This window comes from Bos indicus, chromosome 25 (assembly GCF_029378745.1).
Source record: "Bos indicus isolate NIAB-ARS_2022 breed Sahiwal x Tharparkar chromosome 25, NIAB-ARS_B.indTharparkar_mat_pri_1.0, whole genome shotgun sequence".
Taxonomy (NCBI): domain Eukaryota; kingdom Metazoa; phylum Chordata; class Mammalia; order Artiodactyla; family Bovidae; genus Bos; species Bos indicus.
The window spans coordinates 35,465,639-35,487,332 of NC_091784.1; the positions used below are offsets into that span (position 1 = coordinate 35,465,639).

General features: G+C 52.3%; 2 protein-coding genes and 1 long non-coding RNA gene across 9 annotated transcripts in view; 2 read left to right on the forward strand and 1 right to left on the reverse strand.

The window, feature by feature from the left end:
- Positions 1–21,694, forward strand: part of ZP3 (zona pellucida glycoprotein 3) — a 93,555-nt gene that overhangs the window by 47,618 nt on the left and 24,243 nt on the right. The window lies entirely within an intron of this gene.
- On the forward strand, positions 1,625–9,446 carry LOC109578771 (uncharacterized). 2 transcript variants are annotated; one of them, XR_011564100.1, is made up of 3 exons: positions 1,625–1,802; positions 6,197–6,752; positions 7,161–9,446. It is a non-coding gene; the product is annotated as an uncharacterized lncRNA (long non-coding RNA). The 2 variants fall into 2 exon arrangements; XR_002183734.2 differs by having other exon boundaries at positions 1,634–1,802; positions 6,197–6,314.
- Positions 7,438–20,444, reverse strand: SSC4D (scavenger receptor cysteine rich family member with 4 domains). 6 transcript variants are annotated; one of them, XM_070780077.1, is made up of 11 exons: positions 20,093–20,444; positions 17,885–18,082; positions 16,284–16,319; positions 15,729–16,034; positions 14,700–14,777; positions 13,516–13,830; positions 11,138–11,215; positions 10,491–10,565; positions 10,064–10,375; positions 9,104–9,172; positions 7,438–7,812 (listed from the first exon to the last, which is right to left on the reverse strand). In XM_070780077.1, the coding sequence occupies exons 2-11, from the start codon at positions 18,048–18,050 to the stop codon at positions 7,571–7,573; spliced, it is 1,677 nt and encodes a 558-aa protein (XP_070636178.1). In that variant the 5' UTR covers positions 18,051–18,082; positions 20,093–20,444; the 3' UTR covers positions 7,438–7,570. The 6 variants fall into 6 exon arrangements, with proteins under 6 accessions (XP_070636178.1, XP_070636177.1, XP_070636179.1 ...); XM_070780076.1 differs by lacking the exon at positions 7,438–7,812 and adding an exon at positions 8,158–8,474 and having other exon boundaries at positions 20,217–20,429; XM_070780078.1 differs by lacking the exon at positions 7,438–7,812 and adding an exon at positions 8,158–8,474 and having other exon boundaries at positions 13,516–13,713; positions 20,093–20,429.

Consider the following 21,694-nt stretch of genomic DNA (forward strand, 5'->3'; position numbering starts at 1 on the left):
CAAAGGCTCTTCTCCCGTCTCAATCCACTGTCTCCCTTGAGCCTCTGTTCCAGCCACCTGCTTCTTTTCCCATTCCTCAAAGAAATCCAGGCTCCCTTTCATCTGGTTAAAAGCTATTTTCTTTCAAAAGCTTTCCCTGGTCCCTCCTAGACTCAATTGTTTTTGTTCAGTTGCTAAGTATTGTTAGATTCTTTACAACCCCATGGACTGCAGCATGCCACGATCCTCTGTCCTCTACTATCTCCCAGAGTTTGCTCAAACTCATGTCCATTGAGTCAGTGATGCTATCTAACCATCTCATCCTCTGCAGCCCCCTTCTCCTTTTGCCTTCAATCTTTCCCAGCATCAGGGTCTTTTCCAATGAGTCAGCTCTTCGCATTTGGTAGCCAAAGTATTGGAGCTTCAACTTCAGTCCTTCCAATGGATATTCGTGGGCAATTTCCTTTAGGATTGACTGGTTTGATCTACCAGCTGTCCAGGGCCTCTCAAGTCTCCATGGAGTACTCATTTAGTTTTAGTGTTACACTGCTCGGTCATGTCTGACTCTTTGTGACCCCATGAACTGTACAGCCCACCAGGCTCCTCTGTCCATGGAATTCTCCAGGCAAGAATGCCCTGAAAGCTGCCCCAGACTTAGCACTCTATTCTTCTCCCATCCAACTCTCACCAGTATTTCATGGAATCATTGGTCTATCTCCTGCCTAGACTGTAAACTCTACAGGAGCAGAGACCTGGTTGGATGCGCTGTTTGTTCCAGTTTGACACAAGGAAGGGCTCAAATATTAATATTTGCTGAGTAGCTGAGTGAGGCTGAGAGGAAGAAAGGCTGCTAGCAGTCTTTGAGAGCAAGATAAGCTTAAGCAGACCAAGACCAAGGGCAGAGGCCAGAGACGGGCAGAGGCCAGAGACGTGCAGAGCGGTGGAGGGCGGTGCAGGGGAGGGGGCGGGGTGGGGGTAGGGAGAGACAGGGCCTAGACTATGAGTTTGATGAACAAACTGCTGAGATCCAGAGACCACCCTCCCTGCCCCTTGTCTATATCTCAAAGACCCTCAGGACCAAACTTGCACGCCCAGGCCTTTGTCCGGGTGCCCCTAAGCGGCTGGTCGTGAAACTCTCAGCCTTGTACACCTGTCTGCAAGTACCTGGGCCTGCCTCTTCCAAATGCCAGTTTTAATAAAAACTGGCCTTATAATTTTAATAGTCCTCTGCAGGGTAATCCTCCCCTAAACCAAGAATAAAGATCCCAGCCTGGCCCGATTGTGGGCGGGTGGAGTGTCAAACGCTCTTTGTAAACTGAGAATGGCCGCACAGACTAGAAAAGCTCGCCTTCACCCCAGGTTCTTGGGCGCTCTTCCTGACCTTTTTCTCCTGACCCCGCATAGGTGGCACCAGGCTTCCACCCCAGTTCCAGGCACACCCCCCTCTCCAGTAGCGGAGCCCAGGACGCTCCCCAAAGCCCCAAGGGGCGCGCCCGGAAAGGGCAGATTCTCAGATAGGAGGGGAGGTGGTGCCTTTGCCTTTGGCTCCGCCCCACCCGCACGCCGCAGCTTGCTGTGATTGGCTATGTCAGTCCAAGCCTCTCCAATCAGGAGGCTACCCCGGAGCCAGAGGTGGGGCTTCGGTTCTCACGCAGGGCGGCTCCTAGTCTCTCTTCTCTTGGGGCGTCCACCCCGCCCTGCCCCTCCGCCATGACTCAGCAGGAAGGCGCGACCCGACTGGGCCGGAAGGGCCGAGCCAAGTCACCCCCTCCAGGTCCACGCCACTGAGCGTGTGGGACTGGGAGGAGGATTTGGGGGCAGAGGTGAGAATCCCTAGACCTGATCCCTGATCTTTGTGACCCAGAAAAACTGATCCTTCTCTGACCCTGCGTTTTTCTTTTGTACAGCAGCGATAAACACGTCCAGGAGAAGTCAGGAGACACGGTTGTACTAGTTAGTAGGAAAAGCATGGGGCTTCTCTGGAGTTTGACAGTTCAGGGAGCGAATCTCACCCTCTTAATTATGTAGCTGTGTGATCCTAGCCAGTCCCTAAATCCTCCTGTGTAAAATCCTAGAAAGATTTTTATCTCCATCTCTTAGGTTGAGACAGTGAGACAATGAATACAATGTATATGAAACCACTTAGTTTCATAGGTGGCTGCAGAATTAAATTGGGAGAACCAGCTTTGATTAGCAAAACAAAAGGGACAGTTTTGGAAAGCTAGTCCTGGAGGCTAGGCAGTAGACAAAATAAACAGTTCTGCCTAAGAAATGGGAAAGAACCCAATCGAAAAATGGGCAAAGGACTTGATAGACATTTCTCCAAAGAAGATACACAAATTGTCAATAACAACAACAACAAAAGACACTTGACATAATTAGTCTTTAGGGAAATACAAACCCAAACCAGGAGATAACACTTCACAGTCACTAGGATGGCTAGAATTTTTTTAAGGGGATGGGGATGACAAGAATTAACAAAAATGTGGAGAATTGGAACCCCTGTGCAGTGCACGTGGGAATGTAAGATGGCCCATCCACAGTGCAGAACAATTTGGTAATCCCTCCAAATGTTAAGCATGTTATTATCATTTGCGCTATTGTTGTTTAGTTGCTAAGTCATGTCTGGCTGTGCAATCCTATGGATTGTAGCCCACCAGGCTCCTCTGTCCATTGGATTTCCCAGGCAAGAATACTGGAGTGGGTTGCCATTTCCTTCTGCAGGGATCTTCCCGACCCAGGGATCAAACCTGGGTCTCCCATATTGCTTGATTGTATGTCTACAAAATGTCTAGAAGCCATCTGGACAGAAAGTGAATTAGCGGCTGCCAGATGCCCCAGGGGTGGGGAGATGGCGAGTGACTGCTAATGGATATGAGGTTTTTTGGTGGGGTGATGAAATGTACTGGAATTAGATAGTGGTGATGGTTGCACAACCTTGCAAATAGCTAACGGACCACTGAACTGTACACTTTAAAAGGGTGAATGTTATGATATGTGAATTATATCTCAGTAATGCTGTTGTTTAAGAAAAGTCAAAAATGTAAGAGTCAGAGGGCTTGCAAACGTTGGGGTAGGAGACAGGGAGGGTCTCATTTGGGGTAGGCTGTTAGGGCTAGAGTAAAGAAAATCAAAATAAAAATGATGTGGGAATGTGCCTGTGTGTGCAGTGGTGGTGATGGTGGCCCTGTGTGAATATACAAAAGAGCTCTTTAAAAACAGGATATGTAGGGACTTCTTGGTGGTCCAGTGGTTAGGACTCTGAGCTTCCACAGCAGAGAACCTAGGTTCCATCCCTGGTTAGAGAATTTGTATCCCACAGGCTGTGTGGCATGGCCAAAATAATAATAATGGACTTGAGTTAAAAAAAAAAACAGGGTATCTAATTTTTAATTTTCAGTTGTTTGGTTCTTTAATGTTGTTCTTTATATTTATTTTTTTGGCTGTGCTGGGTCTTAGTTTTGGCACACGGGGATCTTCGATCTTCGTTGTGGCGTGCTGCATCTTTATTTTTTAACATTTATTTATCTATTTATGGCTGTGTCAGGTCTTAGCTGTGGCATGTGGGATCTTTCGTTGCTGTACGCGGGCTTCTCTCGAGTTGTGGCACTGCATGGGTTCCAGGGCCCATGGGCATGAGGGCTTAGTTCCCCCAAGGTGTGTGGGATCTTAGTTCCCAACTACGGATCAAATCCGAGGCCCTTGCATTGGAAGGTGGAGTCTTAAGCACTGGACCACCAGAGCAGTCCCTCAGCTGCTTGTTGAATGCTTGCCCCCGATCAGTGGCCAAGCGTGCACTGTGCGCAGCCCGGAACAGGTGGAACTTTAGGGGTGAAGGGCTTAGTCAGTGAACAGGTAAAGGGGGAGTCACAAAGGAGGTAAAAGCAGATGCTGCTGCTGCTGCTAAGTCGCTTCAGTCGTTTCCGACTGTGCGACCCCATAGATGGCAGCCCACCAGGCTCCCCCGTCCCTGGGATTCTCCAGGCAAGAACACTGGAGTGGGTTGCCATTTCCTTCTCCGATGCATGAAAGGGAAAAGTGAAAGTGAAGTTGCTCAGTCGTTTTCGACGCTTAGCGATCCCATGAACTGCAGCCTACCAGGCTCTTCCGTCCATGAGATTTTCCAGGCAAGAGTACTGGAGTGGGGTGCCATTGCCTTCTCCAAAAGCAGATGGGAGATTCAGAAATCAGCAAAAGTCAGGGGGACTTAGCAGGACCTAACCTCCATAAGGGGCTTCCCTCATAGCTCAGTTGGTACGATGCAGGAGACTCCAGTTTGATTCCTGGGTTGGGAAGATCTGCTGGAGAAGGAATAGGCTACCCACTCCAGTATTCTTAGGCTTCCCTTGTGGCTCAGCTGGTGAAACAATCTGCCTGCAATGCAAAAGACGTGGGTTCGATCCCCGTGTTGGGAAGATCCCTGGAGAAGGGAAAGGCTATCCACTCCAGTATTCTGGCCTGGGGAATTCCATGGGCTGTGTAATCCACGGGGTTGCAAAAAGTTGGACACAACTGACTTTCACTCACTTCACTAACCTCCATAAGAATTCCTGAGATTTTTGGTAGGGATCCTTGGTATCCTATTTTAATGGGCCCTTTTAATTAATCTCAAGAGGCAAGGTGCAGTCAGGAAGTTGAAAGATGCGGAAGATGGCCAAGAGGCTCATTGCCCTTAGAATAAAACTCACCTCTGTGGCCCAGAAAGCCCTGAGTGGTCTGACCCTTACCAGCTTTCCTGACTTGTCTCTTGGCACTTTGCTCCAGTCACAATGCACTTTTTTCTGGTCCTTCTGCAGGCCAGGCTAAATCCCTAGTGACAGACCTGGAATGGTCTACCCTAAACCTTTTCATGGTCCACAGAAGGCTCATGGCTGGTTCCCACCCAGGCCCAGCTCAAGTCTCACCTCCTCAGAGGCTTTCCCTCACCATCCATTCCCTCCCATAACACCCTGCTTCATGTTCTTCCTAGCACGAATCACTGCTCCAAATCTCTTGGCTGTTGATTTGTTCAGTGGCTTTTCACGGGACTTGCCTTGAAGGTAACCTCTGGGCCCTGCAAACAGAAACGGGTCTAGATCTTTCTGGGGCTCTGCAGCCCCAGAGTCCAGCCCAGTGCGCAGACTAGCACACGGGCGCTCCAGAAATATTTGCTCAGGTCCTCTGTTCACTGGCCAACTATTATTTGAGCACCTGCCGTGTATGAGGTCTCACACACAAAGTTGAACACAATAGCCCCAGCCCCAGGAAGACACAGCTGAGTCAGAGCAGTCCGCTGAGATGCGTGAGTCGGTGCTGTCCCTGGGCAAGTGCATGGTGTGATGGGGGCTCCTAGTCCTGACCGTGGGTGCGGGAGCGGGTACCCGTGAAGGCCTTCTGGAGAAAGGAAAGCTGAGCCATGAGGCTAAATAAGAGTTGACTAAGGGGGAAGGAGGGGAGAGGGTGACGTGTATTCCAGGCAGAGAGAACAGCATGTGCAGAGGCACGGTGGGAAGAAAGCCCAGACATTAGAGGAACTGAAAGTAGTTCAGCCTGGCGAGATCCTGGCACCAAGTGGTGATGGATGATGTCAAAAACACAAGCAGGGCCAGTCTGTGCAGGAGACTTTGTAGACTGAACTAAGGAGTTGAGCAAATGGCCTTCCCTGGAAGTCCAGTGCTAAGACTCCTTGCCCCCAATGCAGGGGGCACAGGTTCAATCCCTGGTCAGGGAATTAAGATCCTGCATGCCATGTGGTGCAGCTAAGAAATAAAAGAAGCTTAACTTCCAGTCCTGCATCTACTCTGCAAACCTGGATAAATCATTTCCGGTCTCTGAGCCTCAGTTTTCCCTGTCTGTAAAAAGGGATGCTAATACTTCCCTTGAGTTGAGCACCGATAAAAGCACTTTGTTAGATGGGGAAGGGGAGTCCAGGGGTGGGAAGCTGTGATACACCTCAAGACAATGAATGTGGGTGTACCTCAGTCAGTCAGTTCAGTTGCTCAGTCGTGTCCGACTCTTTGCGACCTCATGGACTGCAACATGCCAGGCTTCCCTGTCCATCACCAACTCCCGGAGCTTGCTCAAACTCATGTCTTATCGAGTCAGTGATGTACCTGGAGAGGTAATAACCGTGGGCTGTGCAAAATGATAGCGTGCTGCGCTCAGGTCTGAGGCTCTTGGTGGCTAGAACTTCCCTGTTTCTCTGCCTGACTCCCTCCATTCTTTGGTGCTCTCACAGGAGGAGATGAGCACACATCCTTCTACTTCACCATCCTGAACCAGAAGCCCCGACTCCCTGAATTCTTCAGCATTGTCATTCCTTTCCCTCCTCCAGCCCTCGTCCCTCCAATGACACAGTAAGTTGCAGGGTGCTCCCTGACAAATGGAGACAAAACCAATACTGCCAAGAGCTGATGGAGTTTGGAGCTTAAGTGTCTGCCTCGCTTTTTGGCTGGCAGCCAAGACTTGGGTTTGGAGCCTGTGGGAAGCAGAACAATGCCTTCCCCTCAAAGTCCATGTCCTAATCCCTGGAGCTGGTGAAAATGTGACTTTACATGGTTAAAAAGATTGTGCAGATGTGCTTAAATTAAGGACCTTGAGATGGGGAGATTATCTTGGATTATCCAGGTGGGCCTGATATAATCATAAAAGACCTTTAAGGATGGAAGAGGGAGGTGGGAGAGTCAGAAGAAGAGATGAGATGATGGAAGCTGGGGTCGGAGTGATGCGATTGTTGACCAGAAGGAGGTCTTGAGCAAGCATGGAATGCAGGCAGCCTCTAGAAGCTGCTAAAGGTGAGGAAATGGATTCACCTCTGGATCCTCTAGAAAGAATATCGCCCTGCCAACACTCTTGAATTTAGACCGGGGAAACCCATTTCCGACTCATGACCTCGGGAACTGTAAGATGATAAATTTATGTTGTTTAAAGTCACTAAATTTGTGATAATTTGCTACGCAATGAGAGAAAACTCATACAGAGCCTGCAGGCTAATGTGGAAGGCGGGGCTTTTTTGGTCAGACAGTTGCTATTGGCAAGTCATGCACCTTGGGGCTGAGAGAGGCTCTGGCAGGATCCCCTACTTCTCTGTGGCCCTAGGGCTCCAGGTGAGGTACCCCAAGAGCAGCCCTTGGGGAAGCCCCAGTGCTGCTTCCTTTTCCCCATCATTCTTTCTGCCTCCTGTCAATTTTTTTCTCTTCTAGTCATTCCGATGCCATGACCGCCATGTTTCGTGACCTTGAGTAGACCCCGTCGAAGACCCAGATTTCTGTGAACATAAAAGTGAGGATGGCCCAGGGGACCTTCTAGGGGCCTTCTTGGCGGCCTGACACTGTGAGTCAGCGTCTCCAGGATGCGATGGGCCTGCGGAAAGCTCTCTGATGATGCTCTTGACCCGCCCTCCATCCCCCAGAGGGTTTCCTCCAGAGTCCTAACCAGAGTCTTTCCTGCTGCCACAAACAGTGCACTTACACACCAACATTGACCTTGGTTAAAAGAGGAAAAGGAGGGGAAACAATGCTTTATTGACTTGGCACCTATGAATGGGTGGCTACAGGCCCCCAGGGTTCTTTGCATCTGCAAAATGGAGGCTCTGTCGTGGGGGCAGCAGAAATCAGAGTTGCTGGTTCCAGCTGCAGGGAGGGACCACTGTCACTGCTTTGGCCCCTTCCAGTCCCCTTGTCCAGCCAAGCACCATCTGGCCCTCTTGGAGCAGGCCAGTGCAATGACCCCGGTTCTTCTGCAGCCCTTGGCAGTCTAAGGTCAGAACTGTAGGCCTCTCCTGCCTTCCCTCTTCTTGAGGATTCCAAGATGAGTAGAGGTGGGAAGGAAGGGATATACCCCATTCTGGACCTTCTGGAGGACAGACCAGGAAGGCTGGGTCAGGGTTCCTGTAATGGGACCCCTGCCAAAGAGGACAGTTAGGAGTTATTCACTCCCCACCACTTTCTGTTTGAGCTGAGCAGAAAGTGGGAGCTTTCATTGAACTGGGCCCAGCACAGGTGGTGACAGTGAGGTCAGACACTAAGTTGATGGGCTCTGCTTCCCTAGGCAGGACCACACCATTTAGGCAGGCTCTCTCCCAAGCAAGGGGAGGGCAGGCAGAGTGAACTGCTGCTGTCACAGGAGGAGGACTTCCTGGAGGAAGAGGGGCAGGCCACAGTAGGCTCCCAGAAGAGGTGGTCTGCAGAGCAAGCTGGGTCACTCCGGCTGGCACAGGACACTGGCATCCTCGCTGTGGTCACAGTTGTGGGCATCCCAGCGGATGTGAGAGCACAGCAGCAGGGCGCTCTCATCCCCACGGCACTTGACATTGTCCAGGAGAATAGGGCCTCGGCCTGGGCCAAAGTGGGCCTCACCAGGGGCTTCCAGGGCCTGGCCACAGCCCAGCTGGCGACACAAGACGCCAGCTGCCCGCAGGTCCCAAGCATCGTCACAGACAGTGCCCCACCGCTGCCCTAGGAAGAGCTCCACACGCCCCTCACATCGGTGGGCTCCGTTGGCCAGACGTAGGTGTCCTGTGGGGGGACAAGGCCTGGGGCTGGAAGGGGCCGGCCCAGGCCAGGCCACTCCCAAGCTAGGCCAGGGGAGGGGTAGTTAAGAGGAGACAAAGGGTGGTGGTTTGGGACACCTCACTGCCCTGGGAGCCACTGGACAAGGGCAGACAAATGAGATAAAATAAGATGGGCATCAGGAAAGTGTGTACAAGCCCTTGTGGGGTGTTCTGTGCATGCTGCGAGCTCCATGCCTGCTCTCTCCTTAGTTGGCTGTTTACAATCCTAATACCTCAGCCCTACAGCTGTTGTCAAATGAGATTGTGTCCCCGAAGGTCATCACCATTTCCCCTCCCCTCTGGACTCCCCAAATTAAAGCCTGAATTCTTTCATTGATTTCCTCAGGACAGGAACCCCGTCCCTTTATTTTGGTCTCAAGTCTAGAAATCTCTCAATTGCTCTACCTTAAAACCCCCCTCCCTCCTTCCAGACATCATACCTCTATTGATGAGGTCTGAGACTAACAGGAAAGGACAAGAGTTCTAGGATCTGGTGCAAATCTGCTGTGTAACCTGGGGCTGTGACTTCCCTCCAGATCTGGTCCCTCCTACTCTGATGCCTCCACCTCACTCTTAGGGACTGTGAACACCTACCGTCCCTGGGCCGAGGAGTGGGTACCCGGGTGGTCTCAGCACCCTCCTGCTGGACTAGCTCATCTGGACCTGGTTCAGCAAGGACAGAGAAAGAGGTGGCTGTGATACTAGGGAACCAGTCCCTTGAGACCAGGTCACCTCTTACCCTCCAAGGGAAGCCTGATCTAGGATCAGAAAGGGCTTCATAGGCCCCCACTCCTTGGAACAGAAACGGGGTTTGTGTTTCTCTCACTCTGGGCCCAAAGCAGAGCCCTCTGTGGCCAAAGCTACCACCAGGGCACCAAACAAGGGCGAAAATATCAATTCCCACATCCGTCAATAAAGAGACGCATTTTTAAATGTGTCGGACTCTGCAACTATCCCTTTTCCAGTGACTTCCCAAGGGACAAACGTATGCTCCCCGAAAGCTGATCAACTTTCGTTGCTAACTAGAGCTTTTCGGATCCTTGACGCAGCACAGCAAAAGCTCCCGGACCACGCCCTTGACTGACTCTCCCACTCTGAGCTCCGGCACTTCGGACTCTGCTCGGGCCCCGCCCCGCACTGCCGCAGAGGGCGCTCCCTTCCCGGCCCCGCCCATGCCGCGCAGCCGCAGAGCGAGTGGGCTCCACCCGATGGTGGGCTCCACCTCTTCCTGCGGAGCGTGAGCACTCTCCCGCCGCGCTCACGCTGCAGTGCCGCGGTGAGCGCTCACGCGCGACCCCGCCCATTTCCCAACGAACCCCGCCCTGCCCGCGCCGCAGAGCGTGCCTCCGCGAGGCTCCGCCCATCCCCAGAGCCTGCCTCCGTGAGGCCCCGCCCATTCCTCAGAGCCTGTTCGTCCCGCCGGCACCACGGCCTACTTCACAGCAGACCCCGCCAATGCCTAAGTAAGCGCCTGCGCGGGGCCCCGCCCACTTCCCAGAAGGCGTTCAGCCTCGCCTGAGCCGCAGTGCACCTGTGGTCCTGCTGCGGCCTCACCTGAGCAGATCGCGCCCGCATCCTCGTGGTGCCCGCAGTTGTGCTGGCCCCAGCCCAGATGGAAGCAGTCGCTGAGGCGGGCCTCCGTGCCGGCGCAACCCACGTTGTCCAGCAGCACGGGGCCGCGGCCGTAGCCGAAGTGGCCAAGGCCCGTGGCGCCCAGCGCCGGCCCGCAGCCCGCCTCGCGGCAGGCCACGCGCGCGTCCGCGAAGTCCCAGTCGTCATCGCACACGGTGCCCCAGCCCCCGGCGTACAGCACCTCTACGCGACCGCGGCACGGGCCTGGGCCACCTACCAGCCGCAGCCGCCCGCCTGCAGGGTGCACAGGCCCGCGGCCAGAGGGGCTGGGCTGGGGCCGCCCGCTCCCTGGCAGAGCCCTGGCCCCACCCTCTCCCACCCGCAACGGAACCCCTGCCCTGCCACTTACTTTTCTTCCCTGCCGCCCAGGCGGCAGTGGTGAGCCGTGCGGGCTCCCTGGAAGGCAGGGCACCAACTCCTGTAGCTGCAGAGACAAGGCATCTAGAGCGTTTGAATGGGACAAAGGGGACTTCTGGCCTGCAGCATGGCACACGGCTCACCTACGGAGATGTCCGACCTCTACCACGCCTTCACCCTACTCAGCCTCAATTCTAGAGTTACCATGTTGTCTGCTGTGGTGGGGTCCTCAGGAAGCTTGAAGGAAATGAATCAAATCCTACTTCCAGACTTCAGTGCCAACGATAGTTCCAGCCCTCATTCCAAAAGTACTTCTATCCTTCATTCAACGTGTATCTCAATTTTCACAAGTCTCCTCGATTTCCAATCTCAGCACCCCATTCCACCCGGCCCCTGCCAAATTTTATTTCAGAGCTTCGAAGAAGTGCCTCCTCCCACCCTGCTGAACTTTTCAGAGCTCCGGATTTCATTCTTGCTCCATCTGCTCATCCGTTCTCTCACTCACGTCTTTACCATCTGGTTCAAAAGCCCTGGCCTGCTAGCCCAGGCCCCCTCCCCATGGATCCAGACAGTCTTCCCAATTTCCAGTCCTACCCACCTCATCTCTACCATTCCAGCCTGGAGGGCAGGGCTCCTTACCCTCTGGCTCTGTGTGCCAGGCCCAGTCCACTCTTGTGGCTGACGGTGGCAGTGCTGTGAGAGTCGAGTGGCCCAGGACTAGAGTAGGAGAGAAGGGAGTGGGGTCAGAGGCCAAGGTTCTGGTTCCTGGAGAGAATGAGAGGGTTTCCCTGGAGAAGACAAACAGATTTTACTTCCAGAGCTGGAGACTCAGCCTCAGCTGGGGTCCAAGGAAGTCTGCCCCGCTTTGCCAATTCTGGTCATTTATTTGTGCTGCCTAGGCGTACACTATAGTTTATACAACACTTTCACAAGCATGTTTTCATTTCTTTCCAGGGTTCTCAGAAGCCCAACGTATGTTCAAGTTGGGGAGATAAAGAAGGTCTTGCCCACCAGGGAGGGCCATGCACAGTCCTGAGGGGCTTGCAGAACAAAACTCACTATCCCCGTCTTACAGATAAATAAGATTAGAAGGGGCAAGGGGCATGCTCAAGATTATGCAGAAAGGTTAGCTGAGGCTTTGCCAGGGCTCACTGTGCCTCATTGGGCCTCAGCTTTCCCATCTGTAAATCGGGATTGATGGCTCCTGGTTTGCCGTGAGGCATGGGCAAGCACTTAATATCTGGCAGAGTGGAGTCCATCTGTAAAGTGCCATTAACAGCCCTATTATTTCTATTTGTTCAGAAAACCTTTCACTGCGGAAGAAGGACCAGGTGAGGGGAAATACTATCATAAGAGAATCAGGATTGAAGAGAGAGGGAATTCAGGGGACATACCTGAGTTTCAGTGAAAGAATTCTGGAGTATCTCTGGAGCTATCTTAAAGTACTATTACTTTACTCCGAAGTATTTCACAAAGAGTGCTTAGTAATCAACAAGTGTAATCAACAAGAACCTACCGTATAGCACTCAACATACTGTAATAATAACATATATGGGAAAAGAATCAAGAAAAATCCATGTATATACATGTATATATGTATAAGTATAGTTTAAGGGTTCAAAGAGTCAGACATGACTGAGCATGCACACACATATGTATAACTAAATCAGCGTGCTGTACACTGAAAAGAATTACAACATTGTAAATAGACTACATTCCAATATAAAATAAAAATTAAAAAGAAAATACCAACAATTAAAAAAAAAAAAAAGAGTACTTAGTGCCAGAAACTCAGCAGTGGCCACAGGACTGGAAAAGGTCAGTTTTCATTCCAATCCCAAAGAAAGGCAATGCCAAAGAATGCTCAAACTACCGCACAATTGTACTCATCTCACACACTAGTAAAGTAATGCTCAAAATTCTCCAAGTCAGGCTTTAACAGTCTGTGAACCGTGAACTTCCAGATGTTCAAGCTAGTTTTAGAAAAGGCAGAGGAACCAGAGATCAAATTGCCAACATCCGCTGGATTATTGAAAAAGCAAGAGAGTTCCAGAAAAACATCTATTTCTGCTTTATTGACTATGCCAAAGCCTTTGACTGTGTGGATCACAATAAACTGGAAAATTCTGAAAATTCTTAAAGAGATGGGAATAGCAGACCACCTGACCTGCCTCTTGAGAAATCTGTATGCATGTCAGGAAGCAACAGTTAGAAATGGACGTGGAACAACAGACTGGTTCCAAATAGGAAAATAGGAAGGCTGTATATTGTCACTGTGCTTACTTAACTGATGCAAAGAGCCGACTCATTTGAAAAGGCCCTGATGCTAGGAAAACTTGAAGGCGGGAGAAGGGGATGACAGGATGAGATGGCTGGATGGCATCACTGACTCGATGGACATGAGTTTGAGTAAACTCCGGGAGTTGGTGAAGGACAGGGAAGCCTGGCGTGCTGCAGTCCACGGGGTCGCAAAGAGTCGGACACGACTGAGTGACTGAACTGAACTGAGTGCTAGAAAATTCTGGAGACATGTTTGGAGTACTGTTAGACAACTCTGGAGTATTGGTGGGGTGAAGTCACTCAATCGTGTTCGACTCTCTGCGACCCCATGGACTGCAGCCCACCAGGCTCCTCCATCCATGGAATTTTCTAGGCAACTGGAGTGGGTTTCCATTTCCTTCTCCAGTGGATCTTCCCAACCCAGGGATCAAGCCCGGTCTCGCGCATGGCGGGAAGACGCTTTACCGTCTGAGCCACCAGGGAATCTCAATTGGTGGGGTAATACTGCAGTATTACATAGTCGTGGAGTCTACTAGAATTTTATGAGGCACTTCTAGAGTCGTACTGAGAAACAAAAACTAATTTGGGGGCCTTTTCGAAAGAGCTCAGGGAAACATCAAGCCACTCAACATCCCGATCCCCTCCGAGGTCCCTCTTCCGGTCTCCTGCTTCAGAATACGGCCCCGCCCCGCGCACCGCCCCGCGCCGCCCCGCCGGCCCCGCCTCCAACCCCGCACCTGCGCAGAGCGCGCCGGCGTCCTCGTGGTGCCCGCAGTTGTGCACGCCCCAGCCCAGACTCAGGCAGGCTGCTAGACGGGGCTCGCCGCCTTCACAGTGCACGTTGTCCAGCAAGATGTGCCCCGTGCCGTAGCCGAAGAAGGCGTTGGTAGTGGCTGCCAGGGCCGCCCCGCAGCCCAGCTGGCGGCACACCACGGCTGCGTCCGGCAGCCCCCAGTCGTCGTCACACACGGTGCCCCACAGGCCACCGTGCAGGATCTCCACTCGGCCCTGGCACGGGCCTGCGCCCCCCACCAGGCGCACGCTGCCCTCACCTGGTGATGGGGGCGGGAACCAGGAGCATCTCCCCCAGGGCTTTGCTGCCCATCCCAATCCAGTGGTCTTCCTATTGCCCCAGGCCCTCTGCATACCCACAATACATGGTGTCCCAGGACCTAACACCCAGGAAGACCTGCTCACCTACTTACCCCCAAAGCACTGCCTCCTCACAGTCTAGATTAGGGGCGCTTTTGGGGATCTGAGGATAGAATCCTATAACTCTGTCACTTTCAGCCTGCCCTTGTCCACGCTCTCCTAAACCGTATAGAATGTGCTGATTCCTTACTTCACAAACAACTCTGCCTCCAGGAAGCCCTCTCTAATCTCTGATGAGTGGGATCCTCTTCCTCCTCTGGACTCCCTTGCCTTTTTATCTGTCCTTTAAGAGAATTTTTCATTTTTCATTTTCTTGCTCTAAGATGATTATCAGCATTTCTATATATAGTATATCTCACTCTCCCATTGGATTAGGTTTCAGCCCCCACCTCTTTTGGAGAAGGAAATGAGAATCCACTCCGGTATTCTTGCCTAGAGAATGCCATGAACAGAGAAGCCTGGAAGGCTACAGTCCATGGGGCCACAAAGAGTTGGACACGACTGAATGACTAACACTAGCCCACCTCTTTTATTTTCTCCAACCTTATGCTACTATTTCTATCATCTCACTAGAATGAATCCTCTTTCCTTATCCAGATAGTGAGCAGCCTGCGGGGTGGGGGTGCAGGGGGCAGAGCAGGGGTGAGGGAATGACCAAACTCACCCATCAGTAATCCCTCTCTTCCCACTGCCTAGGGTAGGATTTGGGAGATTCCTCTTGGATCCCTCTCCTAAGACCCAGGTGGTCCCCCACATTGCCTTTGCTTACCTTTTCCATTCTGGGGCGTTGTAGGGGGTTCCCTGCTGGTTAACACTCTCCTTGTTGGGGGCTGCGTGGGCAAGAATTCTGGGAAAGAAGCAGGGTGGAAGAGAGGAAGATGTGGATATTTCTGTTCTCCATCCTCACACACACAGATATGTGAGGGGCAGTGTATGGACCCCTAAGTTTCCTGATCTCGGTTTCTGGCCACACAAAGGGTCAAAGCTGGGGACTCTGGGTAAGAGAGGAGAAAGGGCCGCCTGAGTCCTGAAAGCAGTAGCTTTAGAGGAGTTTGCTTTAGAGAATTTCTTCCAGTTCTTGGTTTCCTTAGTTTTTAAAGCAGCATCACATCACCTGAGAATTTGTTGGAAATGCAACGTTCAAATTCTCAGGCTCCATCCCAGGTCTGCAGAATCAGAAATTCTGGGATGGGGCTACCATCAGTGTGTGTGTGTGTGTTTCCTGTGCCATGCAGCATGTGGGGGTCTTAGTTCCCTGACCAGGGGTTGAGCCTGTGCCTCCTGCAATTGGAGTGCAGTCTTAACCACTGGACCGCCAGGGAAGTCCCACCATCTGGGTTTTATAATGAGCCCTCCAGCTGATTTTCTTAAAAAACAGAACTACTGCTTTCAAGGTCAAAGCCTCCCAGAGATTTGTTGCAGGTCTATGCCAAGTGGGCCTTAAACCACCAGACCCCAATGGTCTGGATATAAAACTGGGAAGGGAGCTCTCTGTTGGGATGATCGAAGCCCTCTGTGGAAGCAGTATTGCTGGTTTTCAGCAGAGGTCATACCATGAGCCGGAGCATGGCAGGGCCCAGGCTCCTGCCTGCCAGGCTGGGGGTCTTCCCCAGGACTATGTACACACTGCAGCTGCTGGCTTGGTCTTCACTGGAACATTCTTACCTCTGGGAAGTCCCTTCACGTGTCTAGCCCACAGCCCTGCTGCCCGGCAGTCTGTCTGCGCTTCCGGGTCACAGGCTGCCCGCTCACCCCGGCAGTCTGTCTGCGCTTCCAGGTCACAGGCTGTCCCACTCACCGTCACACAGGACCGCCACATCCTCATAGTGGAAGCAGTTGTGCACGCCCCAGCCTCGGCTGCCGCACTCGCTCAGGGCGGCTTCCTGCCCGCGGCACTCCACGTTGTCCAGCAGGATGGGGCCTCGGCCCTGGCCGAAGGCGAGGGGCCGGGGCACGGGCAGCGCCAGGCCGCAGCCCAGCTGACGACACACCACATTGGCGTCCACCACGTCCCAGTCGTCGTCACAGACGCTGCCCCAGGAGCCCCCGTGTAGGACCTCCAGGCGGCCCCGGCAGCGGCTCGGGCCCCCCACCAGCCTGAGTTCTGTGGAGAGAAGTGACCTGGCACGGGGTGGTGGTGGGGGTCACTGGGCCCTACCTAGAGGATGCCCACCTTGCCACGAAGCTGTGGGGACCTTGGGATCAGTCCCTCCTGGGCCTTATTTTGCCCTTTCTGTAAAATGGGGACACTGGAGCTGTCCCTTTGCATCTTGAGTAACAGAGGTCTTCTGAGCACCTGAGTGCTTTGGGAGCGAGAGTTGGGGGAGTGTGGGGGAGAGGCAGGGGCACCTACCTGGAAAGGGCAGTGAAGTGGGCTGTAGGGCACCAGCTGGAACAGAGTGAGGAAGAGCATTGGCCCCTCAGCCCCCTCCCTTGGCCCCAGGAACACAGCCTCCCCTCCAAGCCTCCCCTCAAGTCCTCACCATCACCCTCTTCCTCGTCACCACCCCTGCTTCCAAAGCCCCTGACTGCCCCAGTTGGCCTCTTGGCTTCATCCCTCACCGGTTGGTCCATGGGCCGCCCCAGAGAGATCTGCCTGAGACCCAGACAGGCTGATCCCATTCCACTGCTGAATTCCTCAAAGCTTCCCCATTTCCTGCAGAAGTCCTGGACCCTGAACTTTCTCTGCAAAGCCTTCTAGGATCTTCTGAGTAGCCTCACCTTCCTTGTTAATCTTGCATCAGTCTGGTCACCAGGTCTGTAATCTTGCTGTCTCCTCTGCTCCCCCTGCTCATTACAGCCCTGCAGATGGAGCCCCCTCCTATGGGAAGCCTTCCTGGAGCTCTCAGCTAAAAGGGCTGTCTTTCTCCTCTGAATCTCTGGATGCCATATACATACCCCTTTCCAGGCCTTCTGCCCAGTGACGTGGCCAGGTCTGTGTCATCTTGGTTTTCCCCAGAGCTCCCTGCCCAGAGTCTGTTACTCCTCAGCTTTGCCTTAAGGGTGTAAATTAACTTTGGGTTTCATTCTGGTTTCCCACTAAAGAGTTTACCTATGTAAGTCTTTCTGTTTCCTTTGGGTTTCTTTTTTTTTTTTGGTTCTGGTTTTTTGGTCATGCTTTGTGGCATGTGGGGTCTTAGTTCCCTGACCAGGGATAGAACCCACACCACTTGCATTGGAGGCACAGAGTCTTAACCACTGGGCCACCGGGAAGTCCCTATCAGTCCTTCTGCTTCTGTATATGTCAGCACTGTGCTCATTGCTTTATGTGGCCTGGCTCACTTAATCATTAGGACAACTTATGAGGCAGCTTAGATTTTGCAGAAGGGAAAACTTCAGGTTTAGTGAGGTCAGGCCACTTGCTCAAGGCCACAAAGCAAATAAAGGGTGGAGCAGAAATTCTAACCCAGATAGCCACACTCCTCTTCACCAAACAATTCTGAGCACATGGCCTAAGAAGGAAACTGGCCTGGCATGAGAAGTTAATACCCCATAGTACCCTTCATTTGTGCACAGGCTTGTCAGACACAGCCCCATACCTTACCTTACAACCTCTGAGGCATGTACTAGTGAACCCATTTTACAGATGAAGAAACTGAGAGTCAGTTTCTTTTTTCCTAAGTTAGGTTAGTTCCTAGGTTGTTTGATTCCATCTGTTCTACCAGCTGGTTTTCCAACAGCCGTTGGTGAGTCCATGCCCTTTCGCTCCTTCCCTATTTCCAGTATCCTCACTGCCTAGACTCTGTGTGCATTGAGCTCTAGCCTTTAACACTGAGCCTTCCACTCGCCCAACTCAGACCTTAGCTTTCATCAACCTGGGGCAAATGGCAGAGCTGGAAAGAATGTTGGAAAACACCTCGTTTACAGGCCATGTCCCACCATAATTTTACAACTGGGAAAGCTGAGAGTCAGAAAAGGGAAGGGGGAGGGTCAGGGGAGTTGGGAGGCACTCACCCAGTGGCAATAGGAGGAGGAAGGACAGGGCTGGGGGGAGAGGGGGAGGGGCAGTGCTCCTGTCTCCGGACCCCCGTCCTCTGCTCCTCTCATCAGGCTGGGGACCAGTGTGCATCTCTGCTTCCTTGTGTGTCCAGCCAATGGGTGGTCTTTCCAGTGGTCCCATCAAGGTGCAGTGAGAAGTCACAGCTGGAACATCTGGAATTAAATGTTCCAGGTCTCTTCTTCCAGCTGGAAGGGCCCAGGGAGAGCTTTGTGGTGGAGGGGGGCTGGGGGGATAGATGGACATTTACTGTTGCCTTAATTTTTTCCTGTTGCAGTGCATTCTGTTTATGACAAAGGATCCTGGCTTTCCATTGATCTGGAACAATATCAGGTTTCCCTTGAAAGTTAATTAAATTTTAAATTAATTATTTATTTATTTTTTGCTGCATCGTGGCTTGTGAGATCTTAGTTCCCCAACCAGGGATTGAATCTGGGTCCCAGCAGTGAAAGCGCCAAGTCCTAACTGCTGGACTGCCAGGGAATTCCCTACAGTTAATTTTAATTAGGAAAAAAAAAACAGTCAATGTAAAGAAAAAACATCAAGGAGACATGGTTCCCATGAGTCACAAATATGCAAAAATGGTGTAGGACTGGAAGTTTAAATGCCATTTGGGATGCTGTGCCCTTTTGAAGTAGGAAGCCCAGGGAGATTATTTTGTTTAATTTTGGATTGAAGTTTACAAACCAAGAAAAGCATAAATCCTAAGAGTAGAGCTCAGTGAACATTCACACCATGTCACCAGCATCCCAGTGAGTGGATAATGATTGGGTGGTTGTGGCGGGGGCGGTGAGGGGTGGCTGGTTTAGAAGATGGTTCTGTTTGAGGGACTTCCCTGGTGGTCCAGTGGCTAAGACTCCATTCTCCCGATGCTTGGAGCCCGGGTTCAATCCCCGGTCAAGGAACTAGTTAGATCCCACATGCTGCAACTAAGACCCAGTGCAAATACTTTTTTTTTTTTAAAGAGAAGATGATTCTGTTTGGGATACACTGAGACTGAGGTGCCCAGGGACGTGGGTGCCCCTCTCATCAAGAACACCGCCCCCCGCCCCATCTTTCCTTGGCTCTGCCTCCATCCTGGCGGACAAACAGGCTGGTTGGGAAGAGGATGAAAATCTATCTGGATGTGGACACAGGGTTTTCAATACTCCATTCATGGGGCCCAGTACAGCCCCCAGTGGAATAATCAGCTTTTGTCCTTCTGGGGACAGATGGGAGATGGGAGTCGAGAACTGTGAGGAGGGGAAAACTGTGGTCCAGGCTTTGCTGAGGGGGATCCACAGTGACCTGGGCCTGCCCCTGCCTCCCAGGCCTGGGGGCCACCCACCTCTCAGGCTGCTGGGACACTAGCCCCCCAGGTCAGGGAAGCCGCCGCTCTTAAGTGTGGGGACAGACAGCTCCCAGGGAAGCTGGCGGGGAATCCTGAAGTCCTCCTGTTCTATCTCCCATCACCCTGGCCCCCAGAATGAGAGAGGGGGACCCTTGATCCGGACCATCACTGACCTCAAGTCCCAGATGACCCAAGAGCTCTCAGTGGGCCTCGTGGAGGCTGCCCATCTCCAGCTCTGAGCTTGGTCCTGCCTTACACTCTGGAGACCTTGGTCAAAATGAGGCTTCACCATTGCCAGCCCCGCAGATCATGGCTCCCTCCCTCCGCTGTAGTGGTCCACCTGTTGCCCTGAACTGTCTCTACAGTGCAGGCAGGCTGCATCCACAGTGGTTCCAAGCATTGGTTCCACAATCTACTAGCTGTGTGACCTCATCTCACTGGGCCTCACTGTTCTCACCTGTAAAATGGGGCTAGGAATACACTTAACCTCTTCCAGTTTTTGCTAGGATACATGAGCTAAAGTTGATACAAAGCTTAGCCCAGTGCCTGACCCGCCGTAAATGTGGTCGCTGTTATTACGATTACTGTTTCCCCATCCAGACTGGGGACCGTTGAGGGCAGGGATCAGGGCTTATCTAGTGGCAGCACCTGGCATAGGATGGGTGCTAAGGAAACGTTGAACAACTGAATGAAAGTTAGGGCTGCAGAATCACAGCACCGAAGCGGTCAGAAAGGGCCTGGGCGATCATTACGGACAACTTCATCTCTGACCAATGGAAAACCTGTCATACACACTCATACTCACACATGCCAGCAAAAGTGAAGAAATTCATACCTGTGGGAAGGTTCTAGGTTCTCTCTGTTCCTTATTTTATAGTCAATCCAAGGTCAAATCCCTTTTTCCTGCCTCCAGAAGTTTAGGACGGGGAAGGATCTCCCAGATGCAAAGCAACACAGACCTTTCTTCTTTTCTTTCCAAAGCTGGGAGGTGAGCAGAGGCGAAGTCCCCCGTCCATGGAGCTGGCTGGTGGCCCCAGCCTGTCCCCACTCGACCTTAGGGGCAGAGGGAGGCAAAGAGAGAGCAGAGGTGGCCTGCAGCGTCTGGAGCAGCCCCCGGAAGGGGGACCAGGCTGAGGAGGAGCTCTGGGGTGGAGGGGGGCAGACGGACTCTCAGGGCCGGGCAGCCCCTCCCCCCCCCCCCCCCACCCCAGGGTTCAGGTTTCTGAAAGGCCTGGCCAGGTCTCCACCCCTTTGTAGAGGTGCCAAAAGCATGCCTGTCTCCTGTTCTTGGGACTGCCCTTAACCACGTCCCACCAAGGGGGTTTGGAAAACATCGATCATAGGAGCCTGAGTGGGCTCCCACACAGGCAGAACCTCTGGTTTTGCTGCCAGGCTTTTTGCCTTGTTATGGTTCTTTGGAGTCTGGTACCTTTGGGACTTTGTGTTAGTCACTCAGTTGTGTCCAACTCTTTGCGACCCCATGGACTGTAGCCCACCAGGTCCCTCTGTCCATGGGATTCTCCAGTCCAGAGTACTGGAGTGGGTAGCCATTCATTTCTCCAGGGGATCTTCCCAGCCCAGGGATTGAACTTGTGTCTCCTGCACTGCAGGCAGATTCTTTACTGTCTGAACCACCAGAGAAGCCCTTTGGGGCTTTTTAAATTCCTGGTAACAGATAGTGGCATGTGGCTTACTCTGTAGCTTATAGCTTCAGTCAAATGCTGTGCCAGAATTCTGCACCATCCTGGGGGGGAGCTGGGACTACAAACTCTCAGAGCTGGAGGGGTCCTGAGAAGCCCGGCAGGGTGGTTCCCAAACCTGGATGTGCCTTCACGTCATCCCCAGCCATACTTTAAAAATATATACAGGGACTTCCCTGGTGGTCCAGTGGCTAAGACTCTGTGCTCCCAAGGCAGGGGGCTGGGTTGGATCCCTGGTCAGGGAACTAGATCACACGAGCCACGCCTGAGAGTTCACATAGCCACAAATAAAGATCTGTGTGTTGCAACGAAGACCCAGTGTAACTAAATAAATAGGTAATAAATATTTTTTAAAGTGCGTATATGTACATATATATATACATACACACATAGATTCTTGCCCTTACCACTTTTGCCCCAGAAATTCTGATCCAGCAGCTGAGGGTGGGGGTCCCCCAAAAGTGTATTTTTGAAAACCCATTGAGGCTTAAACAAGTTGGGGGAGCAGGGTTCTAACCCAAGCTGTTTATTGTGCAGGTGGTAAAACAGACATCAAGAAAAGAAAACAGACACACAGTTCTGTGCAGCCTCGAAGGATTTAGCTCCCTGACTCTGGAGCCTGGCCTTGCTTCCTACTTCTCAGGAGAAGAAAATTCTCTGGTGGGAGGTCTGCCACCACCTCGCTCCCAAACCTGCATCCCCTCGCATGTCCACTCTCAGTCCTCCCATCCTCCTGC